We start from the raw sequence: 22,617 nt of genomic DNA, 5'->3' as shown, positions 1-22,617 counted from the left end.
GCAGAGCCCTGGGCAGGGTGTCAGGCAGCATTTCCCCAGCGGAACAGACCACTTCTGTTGCTTCCTGAGCTGCCCTAGAGACGTGGAAAAGGCAGCTCATGCCTTTGGCCAGATGCCTAACAGCCTTTTAGGGCAGTGCAGCCTTGGCAGGGCCCAGTTCCCCTCCAAGGGAGCGAAGACACGGGGATCCAGAGGGGCTGCACTGACCCGTGTCATCACCATGACATCCCAGCAGCCCACATGGCCTTTGCCTTTGCCTGCCTCCCTGGGTGCCCCTGCAGGGTGCCTGCCCAGCTGCACTTGGAGGGGGCTGGGAGGCAGAGCCTGCATTCCTCTTCCCGCCTCTGTGCGATGGGTTTGGAAAAGTCATTTCCAAATTTCCCAGTGCCTTAGGCTCCTTTGAGTGCTAATCCAGTGTCCTGGTCTTACAGAGGCCCTGGTGGGGTGGAGGGGGCGGAGGCGGAGGCTGGCCTGGCCTGGCCTGGCCTGGTGTGAGCGCCAGGACTGGAGCCTGCTGCCTTATATGACAGTGGCTGAGATGGCTCCAGTGGCTTCCCAATCCTCCTTTGCCTGCCTGGTTTGAGTTCTGAGGAGACTTTGCCAGGTGGGGTTAGGCCTCTTCTGGGGGACGGAGAGCCCACAGCCAGCCGCAGTGGGCTCCTCTGCTTGCCCTCTGCAGTTGGGCTGGGGTTTGGGGGGAGGCTTTGCTTTTTCCCCTTTGAGGAGTATGTCCTCAGTCTGTAAAATAAAAAAGTGGTGCCACCACCCCCACTGCACCCCAGCTGGAACTGAGAATGCAGGACTGTGTTTAAAAGGCAGGGAGGGCCGACAGGATGAAAGGCCGTGGGCAGGGAGGGGGCTTGCCACTCTCAGATGTGGGTTTCTTTTCATCCATTCACCCCCTTGCTGCTTTTTCTGGTGCTTTTCTGTTTCTGGATTACAGCCCCGTCCTGACCCACCCTGCCTGCCTCTTCCCTTCTGGAACTACCCCCAGCACTGCTCTGTTGGCTCCCTGCACCCCCAGCTCGGCCCCTCCCTGCCTGCTGTGCGTAGAGGAGCTCCCGGTGCAGGCCTCAGTTTGGATTAATGAAGCCCAGATGCAGGACTTCTGACTCTGGCTGTGGAGCAGCCCAGCTCAGAGGGGCTGTTTACCTCCCACAGTGCTCCTGGCCAGCTGTTGTTGGGCTCCTGCAAACAGCTGGAAAGCCAGTCGGCAGAGGCCTGGCTGGAGGGGAATGGGGAGAAAACTGAAGGTTGGGGCAAAGGTGTGGCCTGTACCCATGGGGTCTGGTGTGGGGGCTATGAGTCAGGGAGAGCGGAGGATGAGGGGCTTCTGCTTGCTGTCACATGGTTCAGTCCAGATGGGGGATTGCCTCTCCTCAGCACCCTAGTCCAGGGCACTGGGGAAGGCTGAGTGGGCACACGGTAGCCCTCTGCAGAGAGTCGTCAAGACTAAAGGGAGAGGACTTGGTGGCTCACACCTGCAATCCCAGCACTCTGGGAGGTTAAGGCCGGAGGATCGCTTCAGCCCAGGAGTCTGAAGTTGCAGTGAGCTGTGAAACCCAGTGGAGGTGTTCATCCCTGAAGCAGAGAGATCTGCCACATCCTGAGTCAGTTAGGACTGCTCCCACCTTCAAGCCCACCTCTCTGTCAGATTGTCATGCCCTCTCAGGCTTTGTCACTCCTCTCTCAGGCAGCTTCGGAGCCAGCTCAGCCTTGTGGTCATTGCGCGAATGTTGGGCCAGCAAGAGACGCTCCCTCTCTGGCAAGAGAAGACCCAGGTGAGTCTTTGCCTTAGCTGGGGCAGGGAGGCCTGTGGGTGGGCAAAGCTCCCTCCCCATAGCCTGCTCACCCCTGAGGCTCTCCTGAAGCGTAGGAGTCTCGGGCCTGGAGAGCTAAGCTGGGTTTGAGTTTTCTACATATGCTCTTTCATTTATTAGTTACTGTCTGCATGCTGACCATGAGCTAGGAGCAGCGTGCTGGGAGCCTTTAGTACTTTTTAAAAAATTGTAAAATACATATAACATAAAATTTACTATTTCAACTTCCTTTTTAACCATCTTAACTTTTTTGTGGGTTATTTTTGTTGTTGTTGTTTTTAGAGACAGTCTTGCTCTGTCACCCAGGCTGGAGTGCAGTGGCATTATCATAGCTCACTGCAGCCTCAAATTCCTGGGCTCAAGTGATCCTCCCACCTCAGCCTCCCAAACAACTGGGACTAGCCATGCTTGGCTAGTTGTTAAATTTTTTGTAGTGACAGGATCTCACTATGTTGCCCAGTCTGTTCTCAAACTCCTGGCCTGAAGCCATCTTCCTGCCTCCACCTCCTAAAGTGCTGCGATTACAGGTGTGAGCCACCACTCCTGGCCCTTAACTATTTTTAGGTGTAGAGTTCCAATCATTTTTAAGTGTATAATTCAGGGGCCTTAAGTACATTCACATTGTTGTGCAGCCATCACCTCCATCCATCTCCAGAACTTTATTTTCTTCCCAAGATGAGACTGCATACCCATTAAACACTAACTCTCCACTCTTCACTCCCTCCCAGTCCCTGGTTATATTGCTTTTTATACGTGCAAAAACAATAAAGATGAAAACAAATACTATTAAATTAAAACTACTCCCTCCAGTGTCCCTTTGGTCCCAGAGTTAGGCATCCTTGGGGCAGCAGGGATGTTGGAGTTCTGTCTTCCTTCTCTATTCCTCTTCTCTCCAAAAAGCTCTGACTGCAACCCCTTGGCAGCTCAGAGGCCATCACTTCAGGGGCCCTGTGGGCAATGCGGGTCACTGCCAGCCCGAGGATGGATGCTGGGGATGTCCTTACCTCCTGAGAAATCTCCCTGGAATCCCAGAGAGTTGCTCTGGGAATTCCTCTGGGGAATCTCTCTGGGAATCCTAGAGAGCCGAACTCTCCAGCTCAGCAACACTAGAGGGGCAAGGTGCCCTGGGCGGAAGGCAGTGTGCATCTCTAGTCGCTGGAGGTATGCAAGGTGAGCCTGCATAGCCCCTTGCCCAGAATGCTGGGAGAATGTTCTGGCACATACCTAGGAGAGGTCGGACAATGACTGGAGGGCGAGAGCTCAGAGAGGTGACCAATTAAGTTGTCAGAGTGGCTTTGGCCTTGCTTTTGCTCCAGTGGCCCCGTTTGCCTTGAATGCTTTCCCCCTAGGACTTAGCATGGCTGGAGCTTCCTGTCATTCCAACTCCAGCTGAAATGTCACCTCTTCAAGGAGGCCGTCCTGACCACCCAACCTGAAGTGCCCCAGCACTATCACTCCATCTTAAATTGCACATGGCAGTCACCTCCTGGTGTTTTCCTATTTGTTCAGCATCTGTGTTCTCCACCCTTCACCCTTCTCCCCCAGAAGAACATAGCCCTGGAGAACAGGGCGCAGATGCTTTCTGCTCCCCACTGCCTTTCAGCGCCGAGCAGTGCCCGGCACCAGCAGGAAGGCAGTACACGCTTGTGGAAGGAACAGACACCGAAGGTGGATTGTTGGGACACATGGGGGAGAATGCACCACAAGCCAAGCCCTTGGGAGGGGTGGTGAGGCAGTGGCCTGCACTGAGGTCACTTTACAGATGGTCCCTGTGAGGAAGGGAGAGCAAAAGGACCAAATGATGTCATGAGGGACACCCAGCAGTTAAAGGCAGGGCAGCAGAGATGCAATATTGGGAGCACAAGACAGAGGGACCCTGAGGGCTCTGGAAGGCAGGCATTGGTGTTGGCCAGAGGGGTGCTGAGCTCTGAGGAGCACAGCACAGTGCACAGTGGGGGGTGAGAGGGAGGATGGGAAGCAGTGGCAGTGGGGCAGTCCCCCAGGAGCAGCATTGGCAGTGACCTGAAAGAGAGAGAGTTCCTTGAGTATTGGGGCCAATTCAAGGCTTGGGGGTTTGCTTTGATTTGTTTACACCAGGCCAGAGCCCCTGCAGGGAGAACGAGGGGAGCATGGCAGGGCTGTGTTCCTGCTGGAGGCCAGAGTGGCCGAGGGGAAGTGTCAGGAGTACAGGCTGGGTCGTGTGGGCCTGGAGGGAACTGCAAGGAGACAAGTGAAAAGGGCATGTTGGTGGCACCACCTCCCCCACCTCCCAAGGGGCTGGGACCTCCTGGACCAGCTCCAGCCCAGCCTTTGCAGTTCCCAGCCCCTGAAGGCTCTTACACACCCCATTAGGCCCCCTCGCCTCACACCCATGTGCTGCGTGTGCGTTAGGCACTAGCTGAGTAGCCTGTGTACCAGGCTCTGCACCAGGCGCCGACAGACACTGGGGAGACAGCACCCAGACGACCTCAGAAGAGAGGGGTGAGCAAGCTGGCCACAGCCACAGTGACTAACGCTGCCCGGGGACAGTAAGGCGGCTTCTAGAGAAGACGACCTGAGCCAGGCCTTGGAGGATGAGTCAGTGCTTGTTCTGCAGAAAGCAGAGAGGGAGTGAGAGGTGCATGGCGGCTGGAGGGATAGGAAGGACCAGCAGGGGCCTGCCCGTGGCCTTCCTGATGTACTTCCCCATCTCACTGCAAGCCCAGGGCTGCTCGCAGCCTCCTCCCAGGTCTCTGGGCTGCCAGGCACTCCCCTTTCCGGTCTGGCCTGTCAGACTGATCCTGAAACACGCCTTCAAAGGGCCACCTCGGCCCCACAGGGCCAGCTCAGCCCACATGCCCCCTTCCCAACTTCTCAACACACCTGCCCAGTGCTGCCTGCCCTCCTTGCCCTCCTTGCAGGCCAGCCCAGCCTGCCCTCTGCACGCAGCCCTGCTGTGCACTGGCCTTCTCTTCCTTTCCACCTGTCACACCCACCTGCAATAGTGGTGGCTACCACGAGCACAGCACTCACTATGTCCCAGATTCTGTTCTTGTCTTTGCCCCTTGTAGCAGCCCTAGGCTGTCAGGACTGTTGCTATCATCCATACTTTACAGATGGGGAAACTGAGGCAAGGGCACTTCTCAGGGTCACCTAGCCAGTAAGTAGTGAAGCTGGGAGTCAAGTCTTGCCCTTGACCACTGCAGTGTGCTGTCTCAGCCTCTCCAGCCCCTTGCTTGGCTCTTGGCAACCTGGACCACACCTGCCATGTCACAGTGAAGATGCCCTGCTGGCCCTTGGAACTTAGTCCTAGATCACAGACAGGAGGACAAAGGCTGTCCCTTCCTCTCCCTGATTGATGCACAAGTGCTCGATAAATCTTATCAGTTGATTCACTGTGAAGAGGGGTGCAAGGGTTAAGAATCTACTTGTGTAGGAGCAGAGGACTTGGAGTTAGCTCAGGGCAGAGCAATTAGCAAGGCACCATGGGCAAGAGGCATTCCAATGGCCAAATTGCTTGGCTCTGCCTCTCCCACAAGTGGTAGTCTGAAGCCCCAGGAGTAGGAGCAGACACTGGGGAACTGAACTTCTGCAGGTGGTCAGGATGCTACAATGCCAAAGCTTGCATTTTCCAGGAGAGCCCCGGGGGCAGGCAGTGTGTCCTGGTATTCCTGGGAATCCTAGTGGCCCCATGTCCCAGTGGGCACTGAAGATAATGCAGAACAAAACTGACTTCCTCCTCTGGAAATTCACAGCCCAGAGTGAGGCAGACACAGGCATCAAGGAGAAAGTCACTTTTTTGAATACCTAATAGTGATAAGTGCTGTGGAGAAGAATAAAGCTGATGAAAGGAGAAAATAAGGGTGAACTGAGAATGGGACAGTTAAGCATAGACCTGAAGGAGTCAGGTAGGTTTCTTGGCAAAGAACATTCCAGGTAGAGGGAATAGCAAGTGCAAAGGCCCTGGGGCATGCAAAGGCCTTTTAGGTTGGAGGGAAAACAGAGGCCAGTGTGGCTGGAGCAGAGGGCTGAGAATGAAATAGTAGGAGTTGAGGTCAGAAGGGTAAGTGGAGCCTTAGTCAGCCAGAGCCTCAAGGCCGTAGTGAAGATTTTGACTTTTATGCTGAAGTGGAAAGCCACTGGAAGGTTTCGAGCAGAGGAGAAGCAAAACCTGATTTGTAAACATTTTAAAAATGACTCTGGCTGCTGTGTTGAGAATAGACCATGGAGAATGGAGAGGAAGGAGGCAATTGCAGTAATCCTGGCGAGAGACAATGGCAGTTTGGCCTGGGGAGACAGCAGCGTAGGCGGTGAGACGTGGTCAGACTGTAGGTGCATTTCCCAAGTACAGCCAGTGGGACGTGCATGGGAGAAAGAGGAGACAAGGACTCCAAGGTCTGTGCGACTGGCAGATGGAGACGCCCTTTACCGAGCGAGGCAAGACACAAGTGGAGCAGGTTTGGGGAGGAAATCAGGAGTTTGTTTCTTATCCCAGGCCACCTCTTGCAACACAGCAAACCTCTTTTGTCAAACCATGTCTCCCTTTGGGGTTTGGAAAACACAGGCTTCAAGTGGCTGAAATCAAGGGGGATAAAGGTTTGCATCTACTAGGAAAAGGTAGCTGCAGTCCTGGCTATTCATTTACTCACTCATTTAACACACGCTTATTAATATACACCATTGCTGGGCACGGTGCCAGCTTATGGAACATTGCAGTGGCCAGAACTGCCCTCAGAGAGCACACATCCAGTGAGGGAAGGGGCACAGCTGATAAATAAGCATGGAGTAAATTGCAAAGGCAGTTAGAAGGTGATAAATGCCATGGAAAGAAGTGCAGGGTACGGGCATTGGCAAGTGCGGGCTGCAGGTGGAGACAGGGAGCTCAGATGGGCCTGGAGCAAGGCTGGAATGGAAGGAGGAGAGGAGCAGCCTTGCAGTGTCTGGTCAGAAGGCCCAGTCAGGGCACCAGCTCCAGGAAGTAGCAGAAAGGTCACTAGGACCACTTGGGGCCTCGCAGACACTTAAGATCTTGGCTTCCTCCCCTGGGTGAATAGGAGCTGCTGCCAGGATTTGAGCACAGGAGCTACATGCTGTGTGGACAGGTGTCTTTCTGGAAATCAGCCTCAGCCACTGCTTGTGGGCCTCTGACAGGGCTGACCTGTCTTGCTGGGTGATGATTTGCTTCTTGCCTTAGGTGTCTGCCCTAATGGGCTGAGGGTTTGCAGTGCCGGCTCCCAGCAATGGTGTGGGGGTGGGGAGGGTGCTGGACTGGCCTCAGCCTCACTGGGACCCACGAGGCCCAAGCAAACCCTTATCCTGGAGAGGGATTTGTCTGTGATAGAGATGCTAGCTGGAGTGTCCTGGGCTGGAAACAAAAGAAAATAAGCAATCAGAAGGCACAATGGCAGAGGCAGGTCACAGGGGCAGCCACTTGCTGCACTAAGTACAGCAAAGCTGTTTTTGTGGAGAGGAGAAACACAAGAGCAAGTGAGCAGCAAGCGGCTGTTGTGGGCAACCCTGCCCAGCCCAGCCCCGCCCAGGCCTCCTGTAGCAGGGAGGGTCCCAGCCAGGCAAGGCCGCCCCAGGGCCACTCTAGGGGTGTGGGCTGCAGGGCCTGGCCCCTGTGCTTGCACAGCTGTGAGCCCTGAGCAGGCAGGGCTTTTTGGAAACAATCTCCATTGTGAAGCCTGAGCAAGGCAGCACAGCTATGGTTTTGCTAAAGCCCCAAATGATGCCTCTCTTCACCCAGAACCTTCCTCCTCTTTCTCCATCTCCTCTCCCCTTCCAAAGGGATCAGACAGTAGGCCAAGAAGCCCTGGCTTCCTTCCAGAAGCCAAGGCCCCAGGTCTGACTCCTACCCCTAGCCCAGCTGCTCTTGTGGGCTAAGCTCGTGGCCGGCTGAGGTGCCGAGCAGGTGTTAGCGGCGGGTGAGTCACGGGAGGAAGCCAGGTGTGCCAGCCAGGCTAGGCTCAAGCAGGGATCTGAGCCAGGGGACTGGGGCCCCTAGCCCATGGCCACCCTGCACCCGCGAGATCTTAAAAGATGGTGCCTCTGCGAGCTACCTCGTATCTTCCCTGACCGCCCCGTGCAGCTGGGCAGCCCTTGCCGGGGCTCAAATTGATCACATGGGCTGGGCCTGAGGGAGTGGCTAGCTGTAGACACCTGGACTTATGCAGGTCACGTTCCCTCCCAAGCCTATTTGTTCAGTGGGGTTGGGCAATTTCTTCAAAAACTAAACGGGAGGGTGGGGCAGCTAGTGGATGAAGTGACATGTCAAGCACATGCAGTGTGCGGGCCTTGTGGGGCATCTGCATCTGCACAGACCAACTGGAAAAGGACATTTTTGAGACAGAACAAACTGAACACAGGTGTTGGATAGTGATAAGAGATTCTTAGTAATTTTGTTGGGCAAGAAATGGTATTGTGAATATGTTGGGGGGAAAAATCCTTATCCTTTTCTGTTAGAAGCTCTTTATGGGTAAAATGATACGATGTTTGTACCTGCTTTAAAATTCTCTGGAAGGAAAAAGGGCAGGGAAGGGGTAGAGAGGAGGTGAGTGATGAAACAGGCAAGGCCAAATGATGATGGTGTGGTCATCGCTCATAATGATGGGCAAGGGGGTACTTAGCACATGGTCTGTCCTCTTCATGTATGTTGAATGTCTCCACAGTGAAGAGTTAATGAGAGGAGAGACACACAGGGGAGAGCAGGCTGCAGGCATAGTGGCAGCTCAGATGGGCAGGGTCCTCTGCGTGTGAGACCCTTCTCTTCTGGGAAGTGGGCATGTGGTCCATTTTACAGATGAGAACTCAGGCTCTGGGAGATCACACTGCTCATTTTTTATTTCATTCTATTAGTAGTATTTATTTTGAGACAAGAATTTTGCTCTGTCACCCAGGGCTAGAGTGCCATGGTGTCAGCCTAGCTCACAGCAACCTCAAACTCCTAGGCTCAAGCGATCCTCCTGCCTCAGCCTCCCGAGTAGCCGGGACTACAGGCATGCGCCACCATGCCCAGCTAATTTCTTCTATTTTTAGTTGTTTGGCTAATTTCTTTCTATTTTTTTTTTTTTTTTTTTTTTTTTTTTAGTAGAGATGCTGTCTCGCTCTTGCTCTCAGGCTGGTCTCAAACTCCTGAGCTCAAGCAATCCTCCCACCTCGGCCTCCCAGAGTGCTAGGATTACAGGCGTGAGCCACCGCGCCCGGCCCACACAGCTCATAAGTGAGGTGGATCCAGGTCTTAGAGGCAATTGCTCTGACCCACTGCCACCAGCTGAGGTGTCTGGGCTGAGAGTCCCCGGAGCACCCTGAGCTCTCAGCTGCCACCCCCTGTGAGTGACAGCCTTCCTTCTTCTCCCTAGCTGTCCTCACTCAGCCAGCTCCTGAGCCTCATGAGGCCATCATCCCTCGGGCAGTACCTGGGCTCTGATTCCCTGCCACCCTGCCAGAAACAACAGCCAAAGGCCAATGCCGAGCTAGACTACAAGGTGAGCACCCAGCACTGCCTACCTCCCCAGGGCGTTGCCACCACAGGCAGCGGGGGAAGGCAGGACCGTCCACACTGCACAGCCTGTGGGTCCTTATGGCTGCCGGGACAGAGACCTCCAGGCTGTCTCTCCATGTTGAGAGGAGGTGCTTTTCATCTCCCATGGCCTATAATTAGTGCCCTTGCACGGACCGCCCACACAGGTTCCGGGGGCTGCTGTGTGCATGGGCGTGCGGGCAGGACGGCTGTCTGGCCCTGCCCGTGCGCCCACTGCAGCCTTCATAGCTTGGCATGGCTTTGTGAGCTGTGGGGTTCTCTGGGGCTCGCTGTTATTCTGACAGCACAGTTTCGGGAGGGTGCAGAGCTGAAATACTGGCACGGGGAAGGCGGAGGGGAGCATTCAGAGGAGAAGTGCAGGGGATGTCTGGATGTGAGGGGTGTCCTTTCTCCTGGGAGACAGAGCTAGGCCCAGCTGTCCTGTTCTTTTTCACTATGGTTGTCACTGAGGCTGAGTCCTTGGCCTGTCCCCAGTTCTTCCTAATTGACTTTCCAGACATTGCCCTTCTTTCCTGAAAGCCAAGCTTTGGCCAGAGTCAGGGGCAAAGAGGTACCCACAGCCTGGAGGTTGTGGGATTTAGAACAGTGAGGCCTGTGGGGTCCCTGGAGCGAATGTCAGAGCAGGGGTGGTGGTGGGTATGGGGGCTTCAGAGTAGTATCACAGGCCCAGCTCCCTGGGGAGCAGGGGGTAGCTCTCAGTGAGCTCTCCTATCCCTGGGGACTCGGGGATGAAGAATGGCGATAGAGATCATCCTAATTTAGGAGGGTGGTAATTCCAACACTTCCTTCAGAGGTTGGACGTTGATAATCCGGGAGTCCAACCTGTGGGCACCACTCTGCAAATCAGATAAATGAATTAATTACTTAATGAACACAAATGAACCATTAAGAAGATATGCTAACCCCCAGGTGCCTGCTCCTCTTCTGGAACATGTAGTGAAGGTTATCTTTCAGTTGTGCCTAATATTAGTGCATTTATGAGGCTGCTGCCTCCCGGGAGAGTGTGAACTATCTGCAGCTCCTTCTTCTCTGCCAAGTATTTCCCAGGAAACTGGAGCTGGTGGGGGGTGTGCTCTGGAGTTGACATGGGGCAGCCCCTTGGGGTGTCTGAGCAGGTCTGTGGTGGTAAGAGAGAAAAGAAGAGGCATATGTCTGGTCTGGCCTTGAAGAGGGAGGCTTCTCGGCGCCTTGGGGGACAGTCCTCGACCTCACCTAGCAGAGGTGTGGTCATGCCAGGCTCACCAGGTTTTAGAGTCTTCTGGCCGCAGAAAATGTGCGTTCTACGGCCAGGGAGGAGGACGAATGAGTGGGCTGAGGGTATCCTTTATTTTGAGGACTGTCCCCATACACATAAAGGAAGGTTAAAAGCAGCCCTTGGACAGCTGCCATATTGGAAATGACTGTTTGGCCTGAAAACATGGAGGGGCCAGCACGTCCCAGCAGAGTGACCCAAAAGTGTTGGGTGTGACAGTCCTGGGAGGTATAGGGGGGCAAGCGAGGCCAAGGCAGCTTTCAGAACACCTTTCCTGCAGCCTGGGGCTCCCCCTGACCTCAGCCTCCCTCCAGTGAGGTGCCCAAGGGCAGAGGAGGCTGCACAGGTGCAGAAAAGTGTGAAATGGCCTCATTATGTCCCCTGGGCTGAGTACTGTTCTGACTGGGAGGGGTCAGGCGGGGCAGGTGACTGGGCCTCGCTCCCTCCTCACCCCAACCGACTGACTCCTCGTTAGGCCTGAGCATGTTTCATCTTCAAAGAGGATGGCTGGGCTACTCACCAGCCAGAAAGAGCAGCGGCGTCATCCACCCTGTTTTACAGGGAGCGGTGGTCTGGACCCTGGCTGAGCCTTTCATCCCCAGAGCTCAAAGTCTTCGCCTTTTTCCCCCTCCAGTGCAGTGGGGAAACTGAGGCCAAAGTAAGGTTGGCCTGGGGTGACCCAACCTGGAGGAAATGGCTACTTTCCCAGCCCTCAGGGCTACTTGTGCAAAGCCTTTTGACGCCTGCCCATCCCCCAGGCCCAGCTCACTGCCGTCTGGGAGATTTCCTGCCCTGCACTGCAGGGTCACAGCCCTCCTCCAGCCCTGCAGACAAACACTTCTGCCAGGCTCCTCTGTCCTCACCCCCCTCCTCCTGTCTCTGCCTCATGCCTTGGCCCAGGCTTCTCCTTCCTTCTTAGTGGCTGGGAGAGCCGCTCCCTGGTACCCAGGACAGAATTTTCCTCTTCACCAATTCCATGGCTTCACAATCTTCCCTTTACTTGCCTGGCTGTCCAGCTAGACCGTGGGCACAGCTGGTATTTCTCAGCACTGCAGCATATCTTTGGCACTAGATGAACAAATGAATGCATCCCATTTTAAATTCCTCTCTCCCTCTCTGAACTCCCTTCTTCCACCCTGTTCTGGCCATCCACTCTCCTGTCCCCATTCTGGAAACCTCCCTCTCCCTGCAAGTCATCTGACCAGCCTCTGAGTGACAGCCCCCTGGGCTTCTGCTGTTGGAGGCCCTGGACTTCATAAGTGTTACCTGTGTGTGAGAGAGTCAATCCCAGCACATTGTTTGTAATTATAAGCTAGTGAGGTTCCTGCTGAGAAAGCTAAGCACCAAAAACTTTAACAAAAGAAGCAACAAGCTCCTGCTACAGCACTGCAGGTGGGGGGGGGGGCAGCTGGAGAGGAAGCTGTTTGTCCCAGCTTGGTCAAAGTCCTAGCTTAGCAAATCATGGCAGAGTTCACGTGGAATATAAGAGCTTCTTATGATATCCTGCTTAACAAGCTAAGTTTTAATAGACTACTTTCAGCAGTTTAAAGAGCTTTTGGATAAAGAAAATGGTTGCCCAGTGCCTTGGTAGCTATGGACCACCCTGTGCATGCCTGGTTTGAGCTGCACTCTCCCAGAGAAGGATAAACATCTGGGTTCGAGTGATGGTTGGGGGTCTGGTACAGCACAGCAAGGAGCAGGTGCCCTGTTTGGCAGGGCGAGGTGGAAGAGGGTGTTTTCATACAGGAGGGTCTAATGCTCAGAGTTGGCCTCCCTTGGGCCTATGGATACTCACCCATCCTGCAAGAGCCATTGTCTTGACTGCCTTCCAAGGCCTCTCTTTGTCAGACTGTCCTTCTGGGCCCAGGCAGACAAATGTTGCATAACTTAATTCAGCTTGCCACTATCTCCTCAAAACTACCAGCTCAGCCCTCCAACCCAGAACCAGGGGCTTCCTGGGCATTTTGTTTTCTTTCAGCTGACTTGCATAAACCATATCCGGCCAGATGTTATCTAGTTGTGTTCTGTCCAGTCTTGGTCATGCCCATTCACTTGTATTGAGATTATTGACATCTGGGTCTTCCCAAACCTGCCATCGCACATGGTACTCATACTTACCATGTTTTCCTGTTGTTTCTTGCTTTCCCCAGGCCTTTTACTATACCAGTGCTATATTGATGGAAGTTTTTAAATTCTGTTTTTCTTCTTAGAGATTTATAAAGTATATAGAACTAGTATCTTTTTTTTTTTTTTTTATACAGAGTCTCGCTTTGTTGCCCAGGCTAGAGTGAGTGCCGTGGCGTCAGCCTAGCTCACAGCAACCTCAAACTCCTGGGCTCGAGTGATCCTTCTGCCTCAGCCTCCCGAGTAGCTGGGACTACAGGCATGCGCCACTATGCCCGGCTAATTTTTTTTATATATATATATATCAGTTGGCCAATTAATTTCTTTCTGTTTATAGTAGAGACGGGGTCTCGCTCTTGCTCAGGCTGGTTTTGAACTCCTGACCTTGAGCAATCCGCCTGCCTCGGCCTCCCAAGAGCTAGGATTACAGGCGTGAGCCACAGCGCTCGGCCTTAGAACTAGTATCTTTAAGGTGGGATGGAATTTTTTCCTTAGTTGGTTAAATGTGGGAACTGCGAGGAAATTAACTGTCTCCCATTGTCTGTAAAGAAAACTAAGGACCACAAAGGAGGAAGTCCCAAAGTTGAGGCAGAATTCACGGACCAGCGGCCTGGTTCCTAGCTCCCCACATGCCTCCTGGCCGTGTCCTCCTCCCAGCCTGGTGATGTTCTTAAGAAACAACCTGGGGCTTTCTGAGGGTTCTGCTTCTATGGCTTTCCTGGAGGGAGCACCACCCAGACCAAGCTGGAGCTGACTGCAGGTGGCTCCAGCCAGCTTCCTGGAGGGGCTCTGTGCTCCTGCAGCCTGGGGATGGCTTGTTTACTGGAGAAGTGAATTTGCAAAGAGTTGATTTTGCTGGGGGAGGGTGTGTGCTCCTGAGTTTGGGTAATACTCTGGGGTGAACTCAGCCCAACTGCGCCGACTCCACTGAGGTCACTCTGAGTGTCTCTGCTCATCTTGTGCCATGTGTTTGTGTGCAGGTGCATCATGTGCATCTCCCGTATATCCTGTGGTGTGCCGAGTGTGTCCATAGAGTTGGCAAACAAGTTTTACTGCTTTTGCTCTGGCTGCTGGGATTGCAGCTGTCTGTCCCTGTGCCCAGTAACCCTGCCAAGAGCTGCCTTAATAGAGGTTGTGGTAGGGAGAGGCCTGGCTCCTGCTGTAGGGGCAGGGCAGGGAGGGTGCCAGTGCCCTCTGGCAGCTCTGCACTTGCCTCTGCCCTCTCTCACTGGCACTCTTAGCCCCAGCAAGGGACATGTGTTCCCTCAGGCACAGGCCACTTTCCCTGTGTCACGCTGAAAGGCAGGTGGAGCCTCTGCTCCCCACCACCATGCTCTCTGCCGTCTAACCTGGAAGTGCCTGTGCTTTCCTGCCTGCCTTTCAGGGAGTACACTGCCCCACGGTCAGGCCAAGGTCAGAAGGGTTAGAAGGAAACTGCTTTTGAGGAACAGAAAATGGATATTCAGGACTCTTGAGTTCCTCCCCTGGCTAGTCTGTGGTTGGTTCTATCTTACTTCCTCCAGTGAGAAGCATCAGACATCTTCTAAAATAAACCTCAAAGAGGTGGCCTCTGGGAAGCTGACTTTGCTGGGAGAGGGGAGATGTCTGCGGGTCTGGAGATGGGCTGGTACTTCTGAGCATCCCACACCAGGCAGGGCCCTGGCCAACTTTGTTTGGGCCCCAGGAATTCTGGCTTCTTTGCAAGTGTCTGAGCAGGCTTGAAGTGACAGAGTTAAGCTGGGGAGGGCAGACTTGGATTCTTCAGACAGCCTCTGGGTCTGCCCCACCCAGGCCCAGTCCTCCTGGGGACTCTTTGGGGTCCCTACCCTAGGCAGGTGGTTCATCAGCTTCTGACCTAACATTCTGCCTGCCTGTGTGTCTTCATCCTTTAAGTCCTCCTGGACAACTTTGTGGATTGTCTTCCTCCCATTCAAACTGAGGAAAGATAGATGCTAGTACTTGTCACATTAACTCAAACCCTGCCACCCAGAGCCTCCGGCAGCTGGCCCTACTTCCTCCACGTGGCTTTACCCCTGTATGTCAAACCATGACGTTTGACTCCAAGCATGACTTTCTCTCCCAGAAACCCTCCATGTTTGTGCCCATGTCTTTGCTCCTGTTGTTCCTCTTCCTGCAATGTCCAACCTCTGTCTCCGGTCCTTAGATTCCTGTGGGCATTACTCAGTCTGTGGCTGGTCCACATGTTGCTTCATGGACCTAAACAGAGTCGCCTGTGAGGGCTGGTCCAGAGTCTTATCCCAGCTGCACCCCTCACTATCCCCACTGAAATGCCTGGCCCTGAGCAGGTGCAGCCTATTTGAGGGACCCTTCCCCACCTCCTCTGCATCCAGCCCCACCCAGCTGCCTTCCAGGCCTGAGCCAGCCCAGAGAGCAGGTGCAGAAGCAAGACTTTCCAGGCGCTGAATCTAAGCAGCTTAGCCACAGCTCCCAGCTCAGGAAGATCTGGAATGAGTGGGGAAGGTCCCACACACCATCCTCAGTCTGTATGAGCAATCGCTAAGCAGACCACAGCCTTTTCAACTGCTCTCTACTCACCATGTTTGCTGTACCTTCTTCCCTGTCTTTGCCAGGCCTCTATAGTGATGGAAACACAAACACAAATCCTGAAAAGCCCTGGGACAGCTCGGGCTTAGCCAGATCCGGTGGCTAAACCGTGTCATGAAACTTCAGTGTTGCTCTTTCTACCTCTCACCTCTGCCACCTAGTGCATTCCCAGATCGAGAGAAACTCCAGGCTTGCCTCCTACCCTCAGTAGCCTTAGCTGGTGGGTGGGGGTTTAGAAGAACTTCTGTCCTAGAGAACTAATGAAAGTCCCAGAATTGAGCCTTGTTGGCTTGGGTTGGGTCATGTGCCCATCTCTAAGCCAGTCACATAGCCAGGCTGGCATACAGTGACTGGTCAGCCTAGGACGCATGTCTGCCCTTCAAGTCAGGGTTGACATCACCACCGTGGAACAAGTTGGCCTGAGTGTAGGGCATACAAGGCTGGGACCCTCATATAAAGGAAGGAAACAGATCCTGGGTGCTCATAAACATCGGATGTCCACAGCATCCCCCTGCTGCTCAGTCATGGGCAGTGGCTTAGGCTCTGGTATCCCCAGGAAGTGTGGGAGGGCAGTGATTCCCAGGCTCTGGCCGTGTCAACACCCCAGGAGACAATTCAGTGAAGGAGGAAGATAAAAAGGGAAGGGGAAGCCATGGCTTTCATGGAAATGGCTTTTGGGGAAGCCATTGCTCCATGAGGATGGCCATGCAAGCTCACCAGCTGGTATCAGTGGCTCCCTCCTATAACCCCATGCACTCACTGAGCACTCACACCCATGCACTGATGTGCTTGTGCACATGCATACAGGCATAGACTCTCACACGTATGCACTGAGAATCTTGTCCCTCCCTGGGAAGCCATCAGAGCTGGGTTTTCCGGTCTAGATCCCCCTGGGGTCAGGGTCTTGGGTCCCAGCTAGAGGAGCAGGAAGAGCCTGCCAATCCCTGCGTGTCGTCTCCCCAGCCCCCACCACCAGCAGGAAGCCAGAGAGGAAGGGTGGGCTGGGTGGGAGCACTCTAGCAAGGATCTGCCCCAGCACCGTGGTTCCTTCCACTAGCCACAGAGGAACAGGTCAGACACTCTGAGATAACCTCCCTGCAGCAGATCCACAGGAATACTGGGCCCTCAGCCTTCCTGCTGTTGTCCCAGCCCCCTTCTCTTTTCCACCCCAGCCCCACTGTGCCACGGCCTCCTCGTCCCCTCCCTGTCCTCAGTACCGAGAGCAGGAGCCAGAGCTGCTCAGAGTCCAATTGCAAGTTTGGGATAGAGCTTAAAAGAGGGGGTCTCAGGTCTGTGAACTCACTCTCTGGGAAGCTAGAGGTGCAGGTGAGGCTCCCGACCTGAGGAAATGGAGGGTGTGAACACATGCTGGGCTTCTGAGTCCTCCACAGCCTGGGAAGAGACATCCCACCTCTCTGCCCAGTGGGGCCCTGAGAGCAACTTTCCATGCAGTGGCCGTTCCCAGCAGCTGAGCCGGAAGTCCTGTTCCTGTCCAGATGCTACCAGCCTGTCTCCCATCACCCTAAATTGGCTTCATCCCTGCTTCATGTTTAGGGCTCCACCCACCCCCACACCCAACAAGCATTTTCATGTACAGAACTGGGTGTCCTGCCTGTCAAAGCCCATGGTGAGTCTGGCAAGCTTCACATATGACGTCTGCTCTCTGGCCTCTCGGCCTTCTGTCTTCAGGAACCCTGGATCAGGAAGAGGTGTTGTGTCACCCGCCCCAGTTCCTAACGGTTGCTCATGTGTCCTTGTCATTTCCTTCTCACTGTAGCTTATGACCAGTGATCTGTCCTGGTCAGAATCACTTCCCAAGTCAGCTTTCCTTTGGGAACAGAACTTTGGATGCAGCCCTCTGCTTGCTTCTTTAGTGCTTGCCAAAGCCAAGGTCAGGAGGTGTAACTTTGGAAGGAGAGCTGCCTGGGCAAGGGGAGGTCATGCAGGTTGCTCATGCAGGGAAGAAATGACAGCCTAGCAATGATGACTGGTGCCACACTCCCAGACAGGTTCAGATGGGGTGTACTGAGAAAAATGCATCTGCTCTCATCTGGTGTTCTAGTGGACAAGCTCTGGCTCTCTCCCCAGACTGAGGCTCTTGGCTTGAGGCCTCCAAGTAGCCCTACCTCAGGATTGCTCATGACTAATTATTGTTGTTGTATGCCCAACCTGTGGTGAAGTACCTGAATCATGCCCTTGGGGCTCAGGCTGCACAGGACATTCCACTCCCTGGGGGGAGTAGCCTCGGCCTTGCCCTGTCCTGCCTCTAGGAGGCCTTGACCCTTGCTTCAGGGTATAGAAGGGCCTTGCTCTTGGATGTCCACAGTGTCAATCCCCTTTAGATTCCCCCCCCACACACACACACACACACAGGGAGCTTGTCCTGCTGAAGGGTGAGAGCCAAGACATGTGCTTCTGGACCAGACCCACACCCCGACTGAACATGGGGCCATGTGCATAAGGGACCTCTTCCAGCTTCAGCCTCCACATCTGAGAAGTGGGGATCACTAGGCCCTTTCTACATGCCCCCTTGGGTCAGGAAGCTGTGAAGTAGGGCTATATAGGTTTACATTTATTAAAGAAGGCAAAAGAAGCATCGTGCCCAGCTCTAGCCTTGGGTCTGAAATGGCCCAATGTAGACCAGCACAGCTTCAGTCTTTCCCATGCTAGATTGTTTCTGAGTTGATCTTCAGTACATGTGCTTGCATCTAAGTTCCTGAGAGGACCCACATGTGGCAATGATGGCATCTAGGACAGAATTCTTCTCCTGGGGTCAGTCGTCTGACTGAGCTGGACCTCCAGGCTCTTAAGACTGGGCTGACAGCAGCCCAGGCAGATTGGAGCTGAATGCATGTGTCCAGGGTGGCACCACCCAGAGCCTGTGAGCATGGAGAGGCAAAAACAAAAGAGGCTGCTCTGGGGTCTTGGGGTGCCAGGCAGGAAGCCCAGCAGCAGGCATTCAGGGCCAGCTTCCTAAGTGAGAGGCAAGGACACCTGTTAGGGGAGCCTCTGGGCCCCAGGAGCCTGGCTGGTTGAGCCATGTCCTTTGAATTTGTCTTGGTCCTTCCCAGCAGGTGTTCCTCGGTCAGCCTTGGTTCTTCCCCACCACAACAGCTGCCCCAAAGCCTGGCTGGACCTGCTCCCACAGGGTCCTCCTGCCAATGGCAAGATCTGCCATCCCCACCCTCTCTGGCAGCCTCCAGGAAAAGGGCTTGGTTTGAAGACTTGCCCAGGGCAAGGCTGGATTCTTGGTCATGACCTGAGGTGGGAGAAACCATGATGTTCTGGCCAGAGCAAGTGGCTTCCCGGGAGAGCCTCTCCCTCCCCCTTTCCTGCCTTTTTCAGCATAAATTACCCAGGCCATAGCCTCTCCCCTTGGCATTAGCTAGAGGGGAATTTTCTAAAGGATGAAGTTCCTGGGAAACATCCACCCTTTTTTTCCTTTTGTCTTATGACAAAAGTGCTGCTATGACCTGGGAGTCTTAGCTGGGGGTTCCTGGGGTCAGAACCATCTAAACCAGAACATGGAGATGTTGACCTTTCCCTCCTCTGGTGACAGTCCCAGTAGGCTGTCTACTATCACTCATCCTTGTCATCCTTCCCCGGGGGAGGGTATGGCCCACTTTAGGCTCTAGATCCAGGAATGAAGCATCCTGTGCAGAACTTCTGGGAAGAGCCAGCCCGCCAGACTCTGGGGAGAGACCCAGAAGATGGAAGCCGTAGGAGTTACTGGCAGCGGCAGCAAGGGATGGTCCCATCTTGTCAGTATTGGGTTCAGGCATGTCCCATTCCTCACCCTCAGACTCTGCCTCTCCCCATGTTATTGACTGAGGTTTCCTGGATCTCATTTCCTGTCGGGGGCTTCCCAGCCTCCACTTACCTCCAGGAGGAGGGGAGGGGAGGGCGGGGAGCTGGGCTGCCCTAGCTGATCAGGGTCCATCCTCAGACAAGGTCCTACGCCCCACAGAGGGCTAACTCTGAAGCCACACTGACATCTCCCCCACACCAGGCAGTCCTGAGAGACCTGGAAGGGCCTCCCTCAGGCACGTGGCATTCCCAGCGGTGAAGGAATGGGCAAGGCAGGCGAGTGGGCAGGAACTCGGCCTCTGCTCAGCCTCTCCTCCCTGTGTCTTGAAAGGCAAGATGAGGAACCCCAACCAGTCTCTGCAGTGCCAGCCAGGACAGGAGCGGGCTTGCTAAGTTCAGGGGCTGGTCATACTAGGGAGGGAGGGAGGGAGAGAGGGAGGGAGCAGAAAGCACAGCTCACACCTGGCTGTTTACTTCTCCTCCTGCTGGGAACAGCCCCTCGCTGGCCCACCGCTGCACAAACTGCGCTCCAGGCCTGCTCTGGCATTTCTGCCTGCTCCTGGCCACAGAGCCCCCAGTTTCTGCTGGTGTTTTGTGCCTGTGACCTTCACACAAACGGAGGAGGAGTAGGGGGAAGGTGGTGGGGATGTCTTCATCCTCTGTCTGGAAGGCGAGAGAAGGAGATAGAAGTCTGGAGCTTCCTATGCCAATAATGAAGCCTTTTTTCAAAAGTTCCACTGAATGCCCAGCTCTGGCCAAGCCCCCAGAGGTGCTCCAAGGAAGAGGATCTGCACAGCTGCAGGCTTTGTCATGATTTCTGGCCACAGGTGGAAAATTATTCCTTTAAATTGGGTCAAAGACTTCTTTAAAGGGCCTCCCCTCACCTAGGCCCAACTACAGGGAGCGCCCTCAAATGGGAGGAAAATATACACCCAGCCTCCAGGCAGTGGCAGGTTTATTTTTTTCCCTTTGGGAAAGGCAGCTTATTAAGTGTGGTTAACGGGGCTTTTCTTCAGGACTACCATTTCCTACTTGCTATCCCCAGCCCCTCCCCCCTTCCAAAATAACACATTGGAGTAGTTTTCCTGGGATTTTCCCTGCAGATTCAATTATGGGAATCAGCATAAGAACCAAGTTGTGAAACCAGTGAATCCCCACTGCATGGGGTAAATTCTGCTGACAGGCTTTCCTCCCTGTATTCCTCAGGGCTCGCCTCCACCCTAAGATCCACCCTCCCCACCTCAAGGATGCTGCGTCCCCACTGCCACCTCTTCCTCCTCCTCCTCCTCCTGGGAAGATAAGTTCTACAGCCAGGCCTCTGTAATACAGAGACATCCACTGGTGAACCGGGCCCCTCAGTGAAAGGTCTGGAAGGTGCCAGTCCCCCTTCTCCCCTCCCAGGCCAGCACATCCTCCCTGCAGACAGCCCTGGGGTGCCTCCCCCAGCCCCCCTCAATACCTGACCCATGGCCCTTAGATATTGTCTTCAGCATCCCCTGCCACATCTCACCATTAGCTTGCTCAGCGCCAGGCACTTTACCCTCTCAAGGAAGGGCCTCAGCTTCTCTTCAAGGTCATGTCCCTCTTCCTTGCCCCACACCCACCCCAAACCCAGTTAGGTTCATTCAGTTATAATTGGCAGTGTCTTGTTAAAATTTCCCTTAAAAACTGACTTTCATTGTATTCTCATTATACGAGTAAAGCACACACATTGTAGAGAAATAAAAAGAAAGATATAGGACATCCTGCAATTCTTTCTTCCAGAGCAAGCCTGGTTTTCACGCTGGTATATTCCACCCCACCAATATGGGATATGGCCACATTCCATCACCCACGACACTCTCTGCTGCCAACCCTGTCTCCAGGTGGCCCCTCGCCCACCCCTGCTCCCGCCCACCTGGCCTCTGGTCCCCAGTGTGCCCTGCCTCTGTTTCTTGCATCAGTCCTCGGGATCCATCCATCTGGTGGTGTAATCTCCTGCCTCCACCCCCACAGGGCCATCTCTGCCTCAAATCCTACTGTTCCTCTGAGGCCCCCTTTAGCTTAGTCACTTCTTCCCTGCAGCCTCTAAGTTTTATTTCCCACCTCAAAAAGAAAAAAAAAAAAAAGCACAAACAAACCCTAGAAAGACTCTTTCTCCTTCCAGTCAGTGGGGAAGCTGAAGTTCGGTATTTTTTGACCACCAAATGATTGCCTTCTTTCTCCCTCTGATGCCCTTGTGTGTGCCCTTGTGTCTTAGTCATGGCAGTGTCTAGCACACAGGCCTGAGCCTGCTTTATAAGAAGGGGGCCAATGAACTGTTGCCAGGACTGCAAAGGCTGGAAGGAGTCCCAAAGGCTGTGGACCCTCCCTAGAGCAAGGACAGGCTAGAGGGAAGGGAAGCCCAAGGAGGCACCGAGCACCATGCCCAGGACAAGCAGTGGCTCACCAGCAAGCCAGCCTGGCCGGGTGACTCGGGCCCCCAGTGCATAGGCAGCTGCAGGGCCCCAGCAGGTGGAGCGGGGCCTCAGAGAGGCTGGGTCTTCCCTACCCCAGGGCAGCCCTCCTGGAGGCACCCCCAGCAGCCACCTGGCTACCCGCACTGTGTCTCCTCTGTGCCTGCCTTGCGCAAGGCCACTGGGTCTGGTCAGCCCATGGAGTCAAGTAACCTGTGGGCCTTTGCTGTTGTGTTGCAGAGCAGGCTGGGGCCTAGGCAGGGCAGGTGCAGCTGGTGGGGACCCCAGATGGCCTCTGTCCTCGGGAATTTGCACCGTAGTGTTTGGGCCCAAGAAGTCAGTTGATAGTGCCAAGTCTAGTGCCCTCAGAAACAGTTCTGACTTCTGTCCTAAGCAGGCTTCTGGGTCTGTGCAAAGAGGTTGCTGCTGCTTCTTGGGCCCACCCGGCACTCTGAGAGGGTGAGATGACAAGGCAGGGAAGCCGGGGCACAGGGTCCCTGGGCTGGTTCTGAGCTCTGGCCCTATTCTCACCAGCCAGCCATCTCTAGAGCCTGCATCTCCCACCTCTGCTTATCCTTGGGCTGCCACCCCCCTGATCTTGGATGTAAAGAATTCGAAGGGGACAGGCAGCAGGGGCCTCTTAGTGAGGGAAGGGTTGCCCACAGACAGCAGTTAGGGTGCCAGGGGGAGACTGTCTTCTCCTCAGGAGCCTCATCTGCCTTTGGGATGCTACCTGTATCTCATTTTCTCTGAACAGCAGGCAAATGTCTCATAAATGACACAACAGCATCTGGGTACCCTGGGATCAAACCATCTGTGATCAAATGGAGTTGGTCTGTGTCCTGTTTTCACCTCTGAGAGTGTCTGGTGGGCAAGAATGAGGGTGGCGTTGGTGGGTAGGGTGTGCAATGCTTAACCCAAACCATCGCCCATCCACTCCTCTCTCCTCACCTGCCTCCTCCTGTTGACAGGTCTGACTGTCCAGCCAGGCTGCGCCTGTGGCTGTGCGGGCGGCATTCCGCTGGGGGCAAGCAGAATGCAGGAACTGTGTACCCATGGGCCACATCCCCCCAGAGGGGCTCCCTTTGCTGT

The 22,617-nt window shown here is 54.5% G+C and overlaps 1 protein-coding gene across 6 annotated transcripts in view; it reads left to right on the top strand.

Annotated features, from left to right (window-relative positions):
- FAM178B (family with sequence similarity 178 member B) overlaps positions 1-22,617 on the top strand; it is a 105,695-nt gene that overhangs the window by 80,045 nt on the left and 3,033 nt on the right. For 4 of the 6 annotated variants that reach the window (XM_012786954.2, XM_020286263.2, XM_076001004.1 and 1 more), the window contains 2 exons: positions 1,694-1,781; positions 9,161-9,286. In XM_012786954.2, coding sequence (XP_012642408.1) covers positions 1,694-1,781; positions 9,161-9,286 — 214 coding nt within the window. Of the gene's footprint in view, positions 1-498; positions 605-1,693; positions 1,782-9,160; positions 9,287-22,617 lie in introns of those variants that run through there. The other 2 variants (XM_012786955.3, XM_076001005.1) reach the window with 2 other exon arrangements.

The sequence above is a fragment of the Microcebus murinus genome, chromosome 3, assembly GCF_040939455.1.
Source record: "Microcebus murinus isolate Inina chromosome 3, M.murinus_Inina_mat1.0, whole genome shotgun sequence".
NCBI classification, from domain to species: Eukaryota; Metazoa; Chordata; class Mammalia; order Primates; family Cheirogaleidae; genus Microcebus; species Microcebus murinus.
This window is presented reverse-complemented; position numbering and strand designations above follow the sequence as displayed.